General features: G+C 36.4%; 1 protein-coding gene across 6 annotated transcripts in view; it reads right to left on the bottom strand.

The window, feature by feature from the left end:
* The window catches only part of EXOC6B (exocyst complex component 6B), a 524,781-nt gene that overhangs the window by 218,481 nt on the left and 288,454 nt on the right, over nucleotides 1-17,846 (bottom strand). For all 6 annotated transcript variants that reach the window (XM_005867756.2, XM_005867754.2, XM_005867755.2 and 3 more), the window contains 2 exons: nucleotides 12,329-12,440; nucleotides 2,309-2,443 (listed from right to left, as the gene is read on the bottom strand). In XM_005867756.2, coding sequence (XP_005867818.1) covers nucleotides 2,309-2,443; nucleotides 12,329-12,440 — 247 coding nt within the window. The remainder of the gene's footprint in view (nucleotides 1-2,308; nucleotides 2,444-12,328; nucleotides 12,441-17,846) is intronic.

Below are 17,846 nucleotides of genomic sequence, written 5' to 3'. Positions count from 1 at the left end.
TGGCAGGGGGGGCAGTTGGGGGTGACCAGTCCAGCATGGGGGGCAGTTAGGGGTGATCAGGAAGGCAGACAGGTTAGCAGTTAGGAGCCAGTGGTCCCAGGTTGTGAGAGGAATGTCCGGCAGTTGGACATCCCCCAAGGGGTCCCAGATTGGAAAGGGTGCAGGCTGGGCTGAGGGGACCCCCCCACCCCATGCACAATTTCATGCACTGGGCCTCTAGTCTATATTATAAAAGGCCTGTGGCCCTAACACTGTAACGACCAAAGACCAGCACAGGTGGGTGGGGCTGTGAGCGCAGCGGGGTGCGCGTAAGTGGGCGGGGCCACGCAATTTCTCACACTAGGCTTCTAGTATAGTAATAAAAGAGCTAATATGCTAATTAGACCAGACAGCAGAACGACCTTCCACAACGACCTTCCGCAATGACCTTACAGAATGACCAGTGGGCAGGGCCACAGGGCCTCTAGGCAGCTGGGGCTGCGAGGGCCAAGCTCCTTGCACGAATTTCGTGCATTGGGCCTCTAGTACGTTTATATTGTGAAAGAATACCCACATCTAGTTAGTCAATACATTCATCTCCTCACATAGTTTATTTAATAAAAACATTTATATTTTATTCTCTTATCAAATTTTAGTTATATAATACAGTATTATCAACTATATTCACCACATTTTATATTAGATCTTCAAACCTCATTCATCTTATAGCTGAAATTTTGTACCCTTTTACCAATTTCTACTTCTCTCAGTCCCTGGCAACAACTTTTCTATTCTCTGTGTCTATGAGTTTGACTTTTTTGAAAAAGATTCCACATATAAGTGATACCATGCAGTATTTGTCATTCTCTGTCTGGCTTATTTACTTAGCATAATGCCTCAAGGTTCATCTATGTTGTCACAGTTGCAGGTTTTCCTCATTTTTCATGGTTAAATAATATTTCTTTGTATACATGCACCACATTTTCTTTATCCACTCATCTGTTGATGGACACTTAGGTTGTTTCCATGTCTTAGCTATCACAAATAATTCTGCAGTGAAAATGGAAGTATAGATATCTCTCGAAGATGTTTTTGATTTCTTTGAATATACACCCAGAAGTGAGATCATGGGATCATATGATAGTACTATTTTTAATTTCTTGAGAAATTTCCATACTGTTTTCCATAGTAGCTGTACCAGGTAAAAGTCCCACCAACAGTATGCAAGGGTTTTCTCCACATGCTTGTCAGCATTTGTTACCTCTTTATTTTTGATGACACCCATTCTAACAGGTGTGAGTTGATATCTCATTGTGGTTGTCATTTGCATTTCCTTGATGACTAGTGATGTTGAACAGCTTTTTCAATTACCTATTGGCCATTTCTATGTCTTCTTTAGAAAAATGTTTATTCAGTTCCTCTGCCCATATTTTAATGGAGTTGTTTGAATTTTTTCACTACTGAGTGGTAAAAGTCCTTTATATATTTTGAATATTAACCCATTATCAGATATATGAAGTACAAATATTCTCTCCCTTTTCATCAGTTGCTTTTTCATATTATTGATGATTTCCTTTACTATACAGAAGCTTTTTAGCTTGATGGAGTCCCACCTGTCTATCTTTGCTTTTGTTGCTTTACTTTTGCTTTTGGTGTCAAATGGAAAATTACTGCTACAACCAGTATCAAGGAGCTTACTTGCTATGTTTTTTTCTCTTACTTTCCTAGTTTCAGCCTTACATTCAAGTCTCTCTAATCTATTTTAAGCTGATTTTTGTATATGGTATAAGATAGGGGTGCAGTTTCATCCTTTTGCATGTGACTGTCCCATTTTGCCAACACCATTTTTTTGAAGATACTGCCCTCTCCCCGTCTTAAAGTCTTGGCTCCTTTGTTGAAAATTAATTGACCTTATATGCGTGGGTTTAGTTCTGGGCTTTCTATTTTGTTCCATTGACTGTGTGCCTATTTTTATGCCAATACCATACTGTTTTGATTACTACAGCTTTGTAATATAATTTGAAATCAGGAAGCATGATGCCTCCTGCTTTCTTTCTCAAGATTGCTTTGGCAATTCAGGATGTTCCTCTTTTTTTTTTCTTATAACAGAAAAAGAAAAGATAATTCTAACAATTTTTATCTTTCATAAAATTTAATAAGCAATGGAAATCAAATTTGATTTCTTCTCTTAAATCTACTCTCAAGGCAAGGTACCAATAAATAGGGAAAGGGGATAAAAGGATAGCATACTGCTATGCAACCTGGAAGAAACAAAGCCATGCTAGGTAGAATAGCCCGGACTATGCCTGCCTGCTGCAGGGCCTCTCACCTTAAAAGTCGTGGTGCCATACAGCTTGCTGGTATGGACTGTCTCTGGAAGCACATTAGTGATATTGGTGATGAATTCTTCCAAGTACTTACAGGATTTCTCCAAGTGTGTTGTATTGATAATAATCTGGACAAGCTGGAAAATAGCAAGCACATGCATGAATCATTTGACTATTTACCCTAGGATGAATGGCTCAATATGAATCTGCTGGTACAAGAAAAACAAAAGGCATAATGGCAGAGGTCATCTGCATTCTACAAAAGGCATTTTACAGCATGGGTACTACGTCATCTATGAAGCTTTCTCTGCTTACCAAGAACATCTTGTATTCCCCCACTATCTGTAGGAGCTCTTGTCACTCTATTTTAAACACATGTTTTCTTCTGTTTAAAAAAGACTAGACTAAGAGAAAAAAAAACTAATAGTGTTTAGCATAATGCCTCGCCTTAAATAACAGCCAAATAAATTAAATAAGTAAACTCCACTAAAAGAACAAGAATAATTGAAATGGCAAGAAAAAGTTTTCAAATTAGGTATGATGAACAGAGAGATGTTGGACTAGATTGCATTACATTAAACTATATTAGTCTATGGAAGAAAAAACACAGGCACTGAAGTCAGAGAAACCACAGGATTAACAATGTACAAATTCTTGATCTTGAGAACACTTCTTAACTTCTCTAAGTCTGTGTTTTTACCTGTAAAATGTTAATAATAACTTCTAACTCACAGAGTTATTGTGAAAATTTCATATTCTTTAGTTAATACTATTTATCTTTTCTTATAGAAAAGATCCTTAAAGGAGACAGTGCTGGTAAGATTAAAGTAATCTATTAATTACTTTGAGGGGAGAATAAGGAAGAATCACTATTATTATCTACACAGAATTAATGTTTGTAAAACACTTTGCAATTCATTTTCTTACATTGTCTTTCCAGCAACCTACAGAAATAAATTAAGCAGGAATAATTATTAGTTCCATTTTACTATAACAAAACTAAAATTACTTTCTCTAGATCATATAACTAAATGGATATATGACTCAAATGAACTCATCTACATGACTTCTGACAGTGCCTTTAAGCAGAGCACAGCTGGCAGCCCTAGCCCTGGTATGCTGCAGGGTCAGTACAGTAGGCTGAAGTAAACTCTGGGTCTTCCACCAACTAGAACTCTCCATGGTTTGAGTCTACTCTATGCAAAAAAAAAATACCATAAAAAGGAGAAGTAACTACTACTTATTTCAACTATGAAAACTATTCATAGTCCCCAGAATCTAAAAGAAATTTTAAAAAATACAAAAAGAAATTAGAATGGAACCTTTTTGTGTGTCTCTCTTCTACATCTTTAACTTTTTTTTTTTGTAATCATCACCAAAGGATATATATATATACTCTCTTCTACATCTTTAACTTTTTTTTTTTGTAATCACCAAAGGATATATATATTTTTTTGTAATCCTCACCAAAGGATATTTTTCCCATTGATTTTTAGAGAGAATGGAAAGAAGGGGGAAAGACAAGAGAGAGAGAGAAATATTGATGTGAAAGAGATATATAGATTGGTTGTCCCTTGTACGCACCCTGACCAGGGCCGGGGAGTCTGCAACCAAGGTATGTGCCATTGACCGTAACAGAACCCGGGACCCTTCAGTCTATAGGCCAGTGATGGCGAACCTTTTGAGCTCGGCATGTCAGCATTTTGAAAAACCCTAACTTAACTCTGGTGCCGTGTCACATATAGAAATTTTTTGATATTTGCAACCATAGTAAAACAAAGATTTATATTTTTGATATTTATTTTATATATTTAAATGCCATTTAACAAAGAAAAATCAACCAAAAAAATGAGTTCGCATGTCACCTCTGACACGCGTGTCATAGGTTCGCCATCACTGCATAGCCCAACACTACAACCACCGAGCCAAACCAGCCAGGGCTACATCTTTAACTTTTCATTTTCATAAGACTATTTTCTGGTGGCAGGGTTGTGGAAAGTAGGGGGAGTGTTGGTGTATCAGCCAATAGATGAACTTGGTCCTTCTTTTAGTCTAGTGAGATAGTGAGCTGGGGCGAGAGGGGGTAGATGACACAAAGGGGAAATTAGAACTAAAGATGAAGAGAGGTATTAAACCTTTTTACAGTCAAATGATATTTCTGTGAAATATCAAACAAAAATATGAATAGAACTATAATCAGGTAGTACATCCTTACCTCCTCAACAGCACACAGCACATAGTTTTTTCTCAAAAAATATAATGACAATGCTTTAGTAACAGATTGGACTGAGGGAAAAGATACCTTCTACTCCCCTAAGGATAAGCTGGAAGATCTGAGAAAAACAGCTATTTTTTAACATAATGACGAAGAGCAAAGACTCAGAGATGCAGTTCCAACAAAGATGAAAAGTTAGGGCAACATTGGGACTAGATCTCTGTATTATTCCCCACAACTCATCAGACAAGTTCACATTCATCATTAAGCCCTTTCCACTCATTCCATGGCTTGAATTTGGAGACTTTTAGTTTTAGACACAGATATGACCTCCTATAAAATTACCCCAAACATCAGCCTTTTAACTTTGGAGTGCTCTAGAAAAAACATACACCTAAATAGCAATTTGTCATCCTTTTCCTTTCATCATGTTTTTCCCTCTGAGGAGGACTAAAATCAGTTTTCAAGATTTTAATAGTCTAAATTAAATCATTCTTTTTCCTGAGTGCGAAAGTGGCTATTAGCAAGGTTGTCTTGATGTGGAAGTCAGAAAAGTACGAGTTAATTTGGAGAACTGAAGAATTTCTATTTTAAAGTCAGCATTACCTATCGAGAACATATTCTACCTATCAAAAATAATCCTAATAATAAGGAGAAATCGTGTCATGTTATCGAAATAAAAAACAGTGGCAGTCAAAGAGAAAATTGTCCTGTTTTGCAGGATATTGTCAGTTAAAAAAAAAAAAAGGAGGCGGCTTCACTGGGTACAGTAGTAATTTCCCATGACTTTTTAAAGATCTGTCAACACAAAAGATCACCATGAATTACATCAATTGGCTGTCAGTCACTTCTGAAATGTTTCATTGCTGAGCATAGAATAGACTATTAAAACACTCTAGGATTACAGTAGATACCATGTCATTTTCAAAGGGAATATTGTCTGTTAATGAGGCCTAAGTGTCTCTTCTCCTGAATGACAGCTAACCAAAATCCTTACAAGGGCATTTATTACGAATGTGAAGCCAGATGCTTTGGGGTAATTTTGAACGTAAGGATGAAACGAAGCAATTTCAGATATCAACTTCCATCAGAGTTTGAGCTCCTTTGGTATTTTTAACCCCTACTTCCCACTCTATTACAAAAATATACACTGCAGCAATCTAAACTGTCCTTAATATTGGTCCAACGACGTGGAACTAACAACAGATTAGATATTAGTTATGTCTTACATAAAGCAAAGTTCTATGAGAATTGTCCAAAAAAAGAAAACACTATATTGCAAACAACCACCTCTCACAATTAAATGACCAAAGTCGCTTTGGTTAAAAAATCATTAAGAAGCAGAACATGTTTCTGTCTCTCCCAGTATCACAGAGAATCAAGTGAGTAAGGGCAGAGTAGACTGTGGGAGTCACTTCTCCAACTCTGATGAAACACCCCAGCAGAGCCTGAACCATGATGACAGATAGATGTTCATATTCTTGACAAACTCAAGAAAATGACATGACCAAAGTCGCTTTGGTTAAAAAATCATTAAGAAGCAGAACATGTTTCTGTCTCTCCCAGTATCACAGAGAATCAAGTGAGTAAGGGCAGAGTAGACTGTGGGAGTCACTTCTCCAACTCTGATGAAACACCCCAGCAGAGCCTGAACCATGATGACAGATAGATGTTCATATTCTTGACAAACTCAAGAAAAGAAAATGATTTCATCATCTTCAATAGCTCAAAACTAAGCACTAAATTCCAAGAACAAATTTCTATCCCCAATTACAAACTACTTCTGGGGTGTTTACATCTACCTATATTAAAATTGATATTATCTTATTTCCCACAGCAGAGAATTGGGAAATTCTCTCCAAAAGGATGAAACCAAAGCCAGTAAATAAGAATTCTTGTCACACTGCTCCCCACACCACCAGTGCTTCTCAACTGCTATATTTGCAAGAAGATAAAGAACTAAATAGCAGCCTTGATTCTCACTCACAAAAACATGATCCCTAAGACTTCAAGGAATTTTTATCTCCATTTCACCCCTGCAAGAGTACAAAAAGGAATGTTAACTGCTGATTTTATAACATCTCCAAGGAAAATACCTAAAATACTTGGAACTACTGGTTCCAAATTCAGTGGTCTAGTACAAAGCTTATATTTGACAAAATTTCAGTATAAAATATTTTAACATAATATTAGCAATATCATTGCTCTTTAACCACAGGGGTTGGAGACAAATGGTGTGTGGGAGATAAATAACAAAGGCGAGAGCCATGTGAGCATTCTAAATTATATTAAAAACAAAGGGTAAATGCAAAGCACTGGTCATTTATTCAGGTCTCCTGGGCACTATTTTAATCATAAAAATATAAATAATATGAAATAATCACTAATAGAAACTCTGAATTTCTCTAATTTTACTCTAAGAACCTACCTACCTATTTTCTTTTGCTTTTCTTTCTTCTATCTTTCATCAACTAAGAACTCCTATGTGCCAAGGAATTGGGATACAGCTGTACAAAATTATACACAAAACAAAGTCCCTGACCTCATGGGCATTACAGTAAACATATATACACATAAACTCATAGTATAATGTCAGGCACTGGGAATAGAAGTGAGAATAAGAAGTTACATGGTGATGGCAGGTCTGACCTTTTTTGAGGCAGGGTGGTCAAGGAAGGCCTCCTTAAGGAAATATTTGAATAGGGACTTAAAGTGAAGGTGAAATATGTCTATTATCTATAATAAATAAGTTCTTTTCAATCCAATTCTTACCTTAAACCTTTCTATCAATATATTCTCCACAAATAAGTAGGGTGTCCTTTGATTCATCTTAAAACTTTCTTCCAAACTTAACTAATTCAATGATATTCTGTGATTCATAAACTAGTAGTTAATTACTTTCTCTCTATAATATTGATGGTTTTAAATTAGTGTCATGAAAGAGCAAAAGTCCAGAAAAAGTATTATTTTCAAACTCATTTCAAATCTTATTTATTTATTTTTAATATATTTTTATTGATTTCAGAGAGGAAGGGAGAGGGAGAGAGAGATAGAAACATCAATCATAAGAGAGAATCATCGATCGGCTGCCTCCTGCATGTCTCCTACTGGGGATCGAGCCTGCAACCTGGGCATGTGCCCTTTGACCAAAATTGAACCTGGGACCCTTCAGTCCACAGGCCAATGCTCTATCCACTGAGCCAAACAGGCTAGGGTTCAAATCTTATTTTGAAAAGAAAATATATTTCAAAATCTACCTCAAACCTTATTTCTAAACTACTTATTGGCTGTCTAGATTTAGGCAAAGTTATTATCTTTTATCATCTTAAAATTGAAGTTATAACATCAATGTGAGACCAAAGAAGTAATAAATACATTATAATTAAATATAAATACTAATATAAATAATAAAGTATTGAGCATAATATATACCAAATTCCTGAAGGCTATTATTGATATGGACTTACTAGTTACATCTCCAGTTAACTATAGCTTAAGAAAGTGCTGGCCAGTCTCACTTTAATTCATATCCACTAATGGGCATTTAATGCTACAAAATAATGACATAATCAAGAGCAAATCAATTCTCTTTTCCATACACCCAGAGATTTTTTTCTCTCTCCTTCAACCCCACCACTTACTTTCAAGCTTTACATTCAGGTAAAGTAAAGGGAGGCCAGAGTGATGGGGCAGAGCAAACCTAACGGAGAGGGACACAGATGCCAGGGGGTGGGAGGTGAGGAATCAATTATGCGGGGCCCTGTAGGCCACTGCAGGAAAGTTTTTGAAGTTTTTAGAGCCTACCACCAAAATATATCCCCAACCACCACCATCTGCATCCACATACTCTGATGCTCATATGTTACCAGAGGTGAAGTTTACACCACCTAAAGCCAATCCCTTTCATTGCACTAGATTCTAAAACTCTTTCCTACTCACATTGCTCCAGAGAGTTCCCCCTTTCTCCTACATCAACTTTTGCTTTCTATTGTACGTTCTCATCAGAAATAACATGGTATTACTTCTATTAAAAACACACACACACACATTTTTGCTGAACCCACTCCCCCTACTGGCTATCACCTTATTTCCTTGCTTACCTATGTAACAAAATTCCCTCAAAGAGTTGTCTTATACTTCCTATCTTCAATCTCTCTCTCACTCTTTAATTTAAATAAACACCTCATTTTAGAATAGTTTTATATTTACAAAATGGTTGCAAAGAGTTCCCAAATACTCCACACCCAGTTCCCCCTATTGTTAACATCTTACATTTACTATGCTACATTTGCCACAACTAAAGGAACCAACATTTGTACTTTACTACTAACTGAACAACACACTTTATTCCAATTTTGTCTGATTTCCACTAATGTTCTTAACCTTTTTCAGGATTCCACCTAAGAGTCCACATTACATTTAGTTGAAATGTCTCCTTAGCTCATCTGGTCTGTGACAGTTTCTGAGACTGTCTCCTTAGCTCATCTGGTCTAGAATGTCCTTCAATTTTGGCTTGTTTAATGTTTTTCTCTTGGTTAGACTGAGGTTTGAGAAGAAATACCACAAAGGTGAAGTGCCTTCTCATCACATCATAACAACACAACTTATCTCTGATGATGATAACCTTGATCACCTGAGTGAGGTAGTTTGTCATGTTTCTTTACTGTAAAGTAACTTGTTTCCTCCTTCCATAGTCTATTTTTAGGAAGTAACTAAACACAGCTTACACACAAGGGATAGAAAGCTCAGCTCCACCTGTCACAAAACCAACTCTAATAAGAAATATTTCCACATTACTATGGACCTCATGTAAAACTCTCTATCATGTTATGATGAAATAATTAAGTCACTGTGAAGGGTAGTACACATAGTAAAAATTAATACATTTGGGAGAAAAACAACCTGGACTTAAGCCTCTTTTCTATCATTTTGCTAGCCATATGACCTTAGGCAATCTCCTTGAAATTTAATGATATATCCTATATAATAAAAGGCTAATTTTCAAATTGTCCCCACGCTCTATCATGTTATGATGAAATAATTAAGTCACTGTGAAGGGTAGTACACATAGTAAAAATTAATACATTTGGGAGAAAAACAACCTGGACTTAAGCCTCTTTTCTATCATTTTGCTAGCCATATGACCTTAGGCAATCTCCTTGAAATTTAATGATATATCCTATATAATAAAAGGCTAATTTGCAAATTGTCCCCACAGGCAGGAGTTTGACTGATCGGGAGTTAGACGTGTGCTGACCACCAGGGGGTAGCATGGAACATGGCGGGCATCTGTGAGGCAGCACTGGCAGAGGGCAGCAGTGGAGGCGCTGCCGCCCCAATGGGCCCCAACAAGAGTGGGACCGTGGTGGGATGGTGGAGCAGGTGAGCAGGCGGCACCAGGCCAAGGAGGGTGTGAGCAGGGGCCCTGATCACCCCGCCGGTCACCCCATAGATTGGCCCTGATCGCCGGCCAGATCTAGGGATCCTACTTGTGCACGAATTTCATGCACCAGGCCTCTAGTCTTCTATAAAAAGGGAAATAACACATACCCAGACTGCTTCAGATGTTATTGTGCTAAATGAGATGGTATTTGTGAATAGACTTTGAAGAATACAAATTATTCCACAAATGTTGCCTTATAATGACAATTCCAGATGTGAATTCACTTTAGTTAACAACAATGCAAGACATAACATCTTCTCTTTCCAAAGGTAGTATAGTTATTCCAGGATTTATTGGTTGGTGATGAAAAAAATCACCAGGTGTGTGTCTATACATGTACACACCACCATAACCTCCAAAATAAATGCCTGTGGATATTCATTCCTTCATTCATATGCAAAGATACTGATAATAAAAGTATATTTGCCTAGTCCAGCTGGTGTGGCTCTGTGGTTGAGTGTCAACCCATGAACCAGGAGGTCACAATTTGATTCCTGGTCAGGGCACATGCCTGGGTAGTGGGCTTGATTCCCAATTGGGGGCACTCAAGAGGCAGTCAATCAACGATTCTCTCTCATCATTGATGTTGCTATCTCTTTCCCCTTTCTGAAATCAATAAAATATATTATTTTTAAAAAAAGAAAGTATATTTGACTAAAGAAATCTAATGACTTAGGAATAACATTTCGCATTTATTTAGATAGTGCCAAGAATTTTCATTTACTTCTTTGATAAGCTCATACTGCTTCTTCCTATCATTATCTGATCTGAACAGTGCCCTTGACAATGGAATCAAGAAAACCAAAGAAGTAAGAATTTAGGTCTTTCTCTTAAGATGTCACAGTAAATCAATTTCACAGCCACAACTAAACTCAAGAGTCTTCTGAAGCCAAAGCTGTTTCTAACACAATATGTTCCTGCTATACTACTTGTTTAAAATGACTTTTTAAGAGACTGCTAAATCAAATGGCATAAGAAGAATTATATCAAGTTAAAATGTAGAGATAGTTCACAAAATAAATAACAAACTTCTTGTCCTACTTGGGATTCAGAAAAGGAGAACAGCACAATCTAACAAAAGCAGGACTTTCTAATATTCACTCCAACTTTCCTATTCTATAGTATGCCTGATTATGAGGTTAGCCTATTATCAGACACACAAAAGCAATATTTATTATTTCTATACCCGACAATAAAAAGGAATCTCTGCAAAATGAAAAAACTATCCTAAATAATGTCATATGTGGCATTCAATTGTAAAAAAAAAAAAAAAAAGTTTGTTATAAGTAGAATTCCATCACTGCCTATATCCCACATTATAATATTTTTGTATCTAAGCACAGGGAATAAAAACAATAATTTTAAAACAGAAGTAGATGTTCACCTGGCTTCCAGCTGTCTTCACCTGTGGGTCAGTATCATTAACCATTTACTAACTTTCACTATAATCCCTGACAGTACATATCTGAAAATGTCAATTTTTTCTAGAGCAACTGCCTTTCTAACTACACTACCACTACAGGTAAAACAGATGGTCAACAGCCTTTTTCTTTCCCTGTGAAAACAAAAGTTCCTCCAAGCACTCACTTTGGCACTATAATTTCCATAAAATGGTAGGTTGAGGCTCCCATGCAATCCTGGGCCCAAGAGAAAGGAAACTTCACATCTTTCTAAATTTTAGGACTTCATGCCAATGCTCCAAATCTTCATTTTGCCAAGATCCTGTCCCCAACATATGTACAATATCCCTCCTCTCTTTGTGAGACTGCATAAGCTTCCACAGAAGTGTGATGAATGCCTTTCTCTCACATTTCCCCACCCAAATCCACAGACTTACATGCTGATAAAGAGTAAAATACCATTCATAGACATGAGGTATTTCACAAATTAAAGCTAAGTCTAACACTGACCAAGGACTATGAGTACCAATATCTGTGGCATCAATGATTTATGCAGGCAAAATATGATCTCATCTTATATGTTGTATTTGGACTGCCACTCATTTGGATAGGATCCTGATATTGACTATATTCTCCAACCAACAATTTTGTTTATATAATCAATGGCAAATAATACAAATTTAACCCAACATCTTCAGAAAGGAAAATAAGTTAAGCTAGTGAAAACAATGAGAGAGAGAGAAAAAGTGACTTTCAAAAACTAATAATGGACTTCTCCAGGGTGACCAAAGAAAAACACAAGACAATTATTTTGCAGTTTCACCATTAGGGGTCCACCTGGAAGAGCATGATGAACCATATAGAAAGTTGTGATAAATTTAAAAAAAAAGAAAGAAAGAAACCCCACAGCTTAGGACATCTGTTGACATATTGCCTTGGCTGCCTCCATTAAGAGCAGCTTTACCTCAGTTAGTCCAATATTCTTCCTTTTAATGACATTCTGCAGAGAGTTGCTCAGAGTCCTGGTCAGCAACAGGTTTGTAGATTTTCTAATCATGTCATCAACTTCAGTTGTGCTGAAAAAGAAATGTCAATAGTTAGTTATAACAGGTAGCAGAATTATATTGCAAACAAATTAGGTGGTGCTTATAACAATAGTAATAATAATAAATAAATAATGGAAGCAGCAAATAACATTTATTGTGTGCCAGAAATTATTCTAAGTACTTCAATGATTTAAAATTTATTTAATCTTCACAATAAACATATGAAGTGGTTTTATTATTAGCTCTACAGATGAGAAAATGAAGGCACAGAGGAATTAAGTAACTGGCTCAAGGTCACACAGTGAGTACAGAGCAAAAAAAAAAGGGGGGGGGTAGATTTCACACAGGCAGTCTAGCTCTAAAGGCCACAGCCTTTAAACACTATGCTGTACTCTCTCTCAGAATAAAAAGTTCCCCAGGATGATTCCTCAGCCTAAAACCATTATTTCTCTTATACTTGCAAGTTCCTTCACAGATTAATATTTATAATTTTCCAGCCTGATCTCTCTTTAGACTTCTTACACAATTAGCTGATAAAGAGGATATCTCTCCTCCTGTATTATCATCTCTATTTTGCTCTGGTTCCAAAATAAGTGTTTCAAGCCAGTAGTTTAATTCTGCATACTAGTATATGTTTTGAAATCTCACTTACTATTTCAAGGGTAATAAATAAAGACATTTATATTCAGTAAAGAAAACTAAACAAAGAAAATATTCCAAAGCTATTTTTATATGCAAAATTCAAAAGAAAACAGTTTTACAACCAACAGACTAAATTTGAGACCTATACATCCTTCATGAACCCCTGAAAACATTACCCAGGATGGCTTTCTAGAACAGATATCCTTTTGAGACAAACAGTTCTTCAATAATAAGGTTACTACTGAAATAATACTTGTTTATACACATCAAGAACTGTAAATAAAGATGTGTGAACATTTCTTTGTCAATTATTTATTGCTTGTGGACAATGGTCACAAATTTTATCTCATTGATTTCTCTTTCTGCAGAAGGAAATCAGAGGCTTATTACAGTTGAATTAAAAATCTTAAAATTCTGAATACATAATAGGCAAGCTACATTGTCAAGCTATGTTGAAAAGAAAAAAATATTAGAAATAAATAAGACTATAAAATGAAAAGCCATAATCAGTTAGGAAAAGAGATACACAAAAATATTTTTACAGGGTCCATATAAGGATATATTTAATTAACCAATACTTTCTGGCCCGCCGCCATCCTTTCCAAAATCATTACTGAATTGAAATATTTCATTCCACAAATATAAGGTGCTAGGCATTGTGTTAGAATATTCAGGTCACAACGATGAACAAAATGGTCTTATTGTTCAGCCTCCACATATTAAAGTCATAATTACATCATATTGATTGTAATATGAGCTATGAATAAATACAGGCTGCTATAATCATGATTAACACAGGTGCCCAAAATAATCTGGTGACCACGATATTAATCACTGTCATGGCATCCTTTGCTTATTACATATCTCTATTATGCTTTAACAAGAACTAGCAGAAGTTCGACTTTTAGATGATGTAGAACAAGAAAGACTATCAACAAGAAACCTAGGTCTAAGCAAAAAGCTATATTTTCCTTAAATGTCAACAAAGTGTAACGTGTAAATGAACTAAACTGCAAACTGGAACAAGCCCTTGAAAGGTGAGCAAAGACTACCTGCCACTTTCATATCTCGGGCCAAAACCTAACCTGGGCACAGATAGAGGAGGGAGTAAGAGTCATAGGCTGACAGGCTTTGGTGGGATGGAGAGAAATCAGCCCAACCTTTAACAGCGTGGGCTAATATTACAGATTGGAATCTTGGAAAAGCCCCCAAACAAAAATAAACATACTGACCCAACAATTCTTTCCTATAAAAACGATGTTACATAAGAAATGGTGGAGGCAGTGCTAGAAATCAAAGAGAAATCTTGCAAATTTTGCAAGGGATTTAGGTTCCAGGCCTATACTGAAACCAATCCAAAGGAGAGCAAAAACTAACTAAAGCTGAAACCCAGCCCAGCTCAAATCCTGTTAAGATCACAGATAAGGCCCTGGATAGAAGCTTTGGAATTTTAGAGTTGGTCTTGGGAAGAAAGAGACTTCTGCAATGCCATTTAGAAACAGAAGTAATTGAAACTAATTAAAACTGAGACTCACATTCAGTTCACTCAAGTTATGATGAAATCTGAATGGTTTATCAAGCAGCTAGGAGTCACAGAAGAAGAATAAGGAAAGGAGACATACTCAAGGACATATTAGCAAAATCTTCTCCAAACCTGATAAAAGATTTCAACCTACAGATCTAAGAAATTCAGCACACCCCAAACAGAATTCATGCTAAAACAACACATAGGAACATCACAAACTGTAAATTGCAAAGATAAAGAGAAAATCTTAAAGGCAACCAGAGAAAAAAAGACAATAATTCAGAGAAAGAAACAATAATAAGAGTGACAATTTGTTACTCTTCAGAAATATATAATACCAGAAGGTATACACTAAAAGAAATGCTAAAATAAATTCTTCACACTGAAGGAAAATAATATCAAAAGTAACCTAAATCTGCAGGAAAGAATTAGAAGGCCTGAAAATAGAAAATATGTGGATAAGTATAAAGAACTACCTTTTTCTTTGAATTTTAAAATGCTATTAAATGTTCAAAGTACATTTTAGGGTTTAAAAACAGGTATATAAGTGAAGTATATGCCAACAATAACAAAAGAGGAAGAAGATACATTACATTATACTGTTGTAAGATTGTTATATGTGAAGTGATATATTATTTGAGGTAAATTGTAGTAAGTTAAGGATTCACACTGTAATCCCCAGAGAAACCACACTAATAAACAATAAATAAATAAATAAAAATGTTATACTCAAATAAGCCAGTGGGAGAAATAATCATAATACCAAAAACAGTTAACCAAAAAGAAGGAAGTAAATTTAAAAAGGTGATCAAAAATTCATGGGGCCTGACTGGTGTGCTCCGTGGTTGAGCATCAACCTATGAATCAGGAGGTCACTGTTCGATTCCAGGTCAGGGCACATGCCCAGGTTGCCGACTCCATTCCCAGTGGAGGGCGTACAGGAGGCAGCTGATCAATGATTCTCTCTCATCATTGATGTTTCTATCTCTCTCTCTCTCCCTCTCCCTTCCTCTCTGAAATAAATTTTTTAAAAATTTTTTTTAATTAATGGGACAAATAGAAAACAAAAGTAAGACAACAGGCTTAAATCCTAGCATATCACTGAATGCATTAATGTAATAGCATAATCACTCCAATTAGGCAGATTGGATTAAAAACCAATATGCAACTATTATTGATTAAAAATGACATGTTTTAAACATACAGACACATGTGCAGATCTTATTTTCAAGATACCAATCACCACTAAAAGGAACTGGGCTCCTTGGAGAAATTAGTGACATCGTGGATAAGAAGGGAAATGTCAAACATGATGGGAATGCATCAACAAGGCACAGGAGCCAGCATGAAGTGGGATAATTTGAGCATCAAAATGAAAAAAGACAGTAAAAAAATGAACCAACTAAATGAAGTAAGAAACCATGAATCTGATCTAATGATAGATAGATGACTGATAGGTGATGGATATACATAGATAGATTGACAGACAGCAAAGGGTGAAGGACTCCTTAATAAAGAATGCTAGTACAAATACCAAATATACAAAAATCATAAATTAGTAATTATTAAAGAAAAACATTGATTCTGGCAAGAATCATTAATGGTACTATAAGGAGGAGAGAGGTGAGGGACATATGATAACAGAATAAATATACAGTCTCAAAATATTCCAACACAAACATTACTTATGACAAAAGGAAGAATGATAACTATACAGAGAAGACAGAAATATTAAGCAATTAATCAAAATTAACCCAAACCAAAAGGGTTTATAATACTATATTCACATTCATATATATATATGCACAGTGAGGAAAAGAGAGAGAGAGAGAGACAGTGAGGAAGAGGAAGGAGGGATTAATAAACTAAATATGGAAAAATGTCAAATATTGGTAAATTTAGGGAAGAAGTATTCAGTTCATAATAACACTCTCAAAACTTTTCCTTGCCCAACCAGCATGGCTCAATGGTTGAGTGTCGACCTATGGACCAGGAGGTCACGGTTGGATTCCCAGTCAGGGCACATGCCCAGGTTGTGGCTCGATCCCCAGTCAGGGGCATGCAGGAGGCAGCCATCAATGATTTTCTCTCATCATTGATGTTTCTATCTCTCCTGCTCTCTTCCTCTCTGAAATCAATAAAAATATACTTTAAAAAAAACCACTTTTCCTTAATGTTGAAAGTATTTGAAAATATGTTAAAAGTAAAGATTGCTAAGTAATAGGAGAGACAAATGCATACCATAGAAAAGAGGTTACAGCTAAATTAATAGTGGGCAAAACAGACATTACAACTATTCTAATTTTTAACACAGATAACGAAGGACATTTCATAAACTTAAAAGGATGAATACAAGATATAACAGTATTAACTGTGTCTGAACTTAAAAGCATATTCAATATATCTGAAGCAAAAGGGTGGAGGGTAGAGATAGAAGAAAGCATAAAGGGAATAAGTGGTGATGGAAAATAAAATAAAATAAATAAAATAATAAAATAAAATAAAATAAAATGGAGAAAGATACACATTTAAATAGTAGGATACTTTTAACGCTCCTCAGTGATTGACAGAAAAAGTAGACCGAAAACACGAAAAACAGAAAATATCTACAATACTATTAACAAATGTAATCTGTCATTTAGAGAATACTACACTCAATAACTATAAATACACATTCTAATCACATGCATATGGAACACTTATAGTTGGATTTAAATTTACCATCATGCTAGTTGTTTTGTATGTTTTTCACCTGTTCTATATTCCTACTTAGCTTTTTTGTTGACTCCTTTTATTTGTTTTTTCAATGATTCAATTTTATCTGCATCACTGGCTTATTCAGTCGATTTGCACATTAGCCTTTTATTATATAGGACTAGAGGCCCGGTGCACAAAAATTTGTGCACTTGGGGGGCGGGGGGAGGGGGGTCCCCCAGCCCGGCCTGTGCCCTCTCACAGTCTGGGACCCCTTGGCAGATAACGACCTGCTGGCTTAGGCCTGCTCCCGGGTGGCAGAGGGCAGGCCCAATCCCTAAGTGCGGCCCCTGGTCAGGCTCAGAGCAGGGCCGATTGGGGAGTTGGGGCGCCGCCCCGTCATGCACAGAGCAGGGCGGATTGGGAGGTTGCAATGCCACCCTCAGTCACGCTCAGGGTAGGGCCGATTGGGGGGTTGGGGCACCGCCCCCTGTCACACTCAAGGCAGGGTCGATGGGGAGGTTGCGGCGCCACCCCTTGTCACGCACAGAGCAGGGCTGATCAGGGGGTTGGGG

This window comes from Myotis brandtii, unplaced genomic scaffold, assembly GCF_000412655.1.
Source record: "Myotis brandtii unplaced genomic scaffold, ASM41265v1 scaffold251, whole genome shotgun sequence".
Lineage (NCBI taxonomy): Eukaryota > Metazoa > Chordata > Mammalia > Chiroptera > Vespertilionidae > Myotis > Myotis brandtii.
This window is presented reverse-complemented; position numbering and strand designations above follow the sequence as displayed.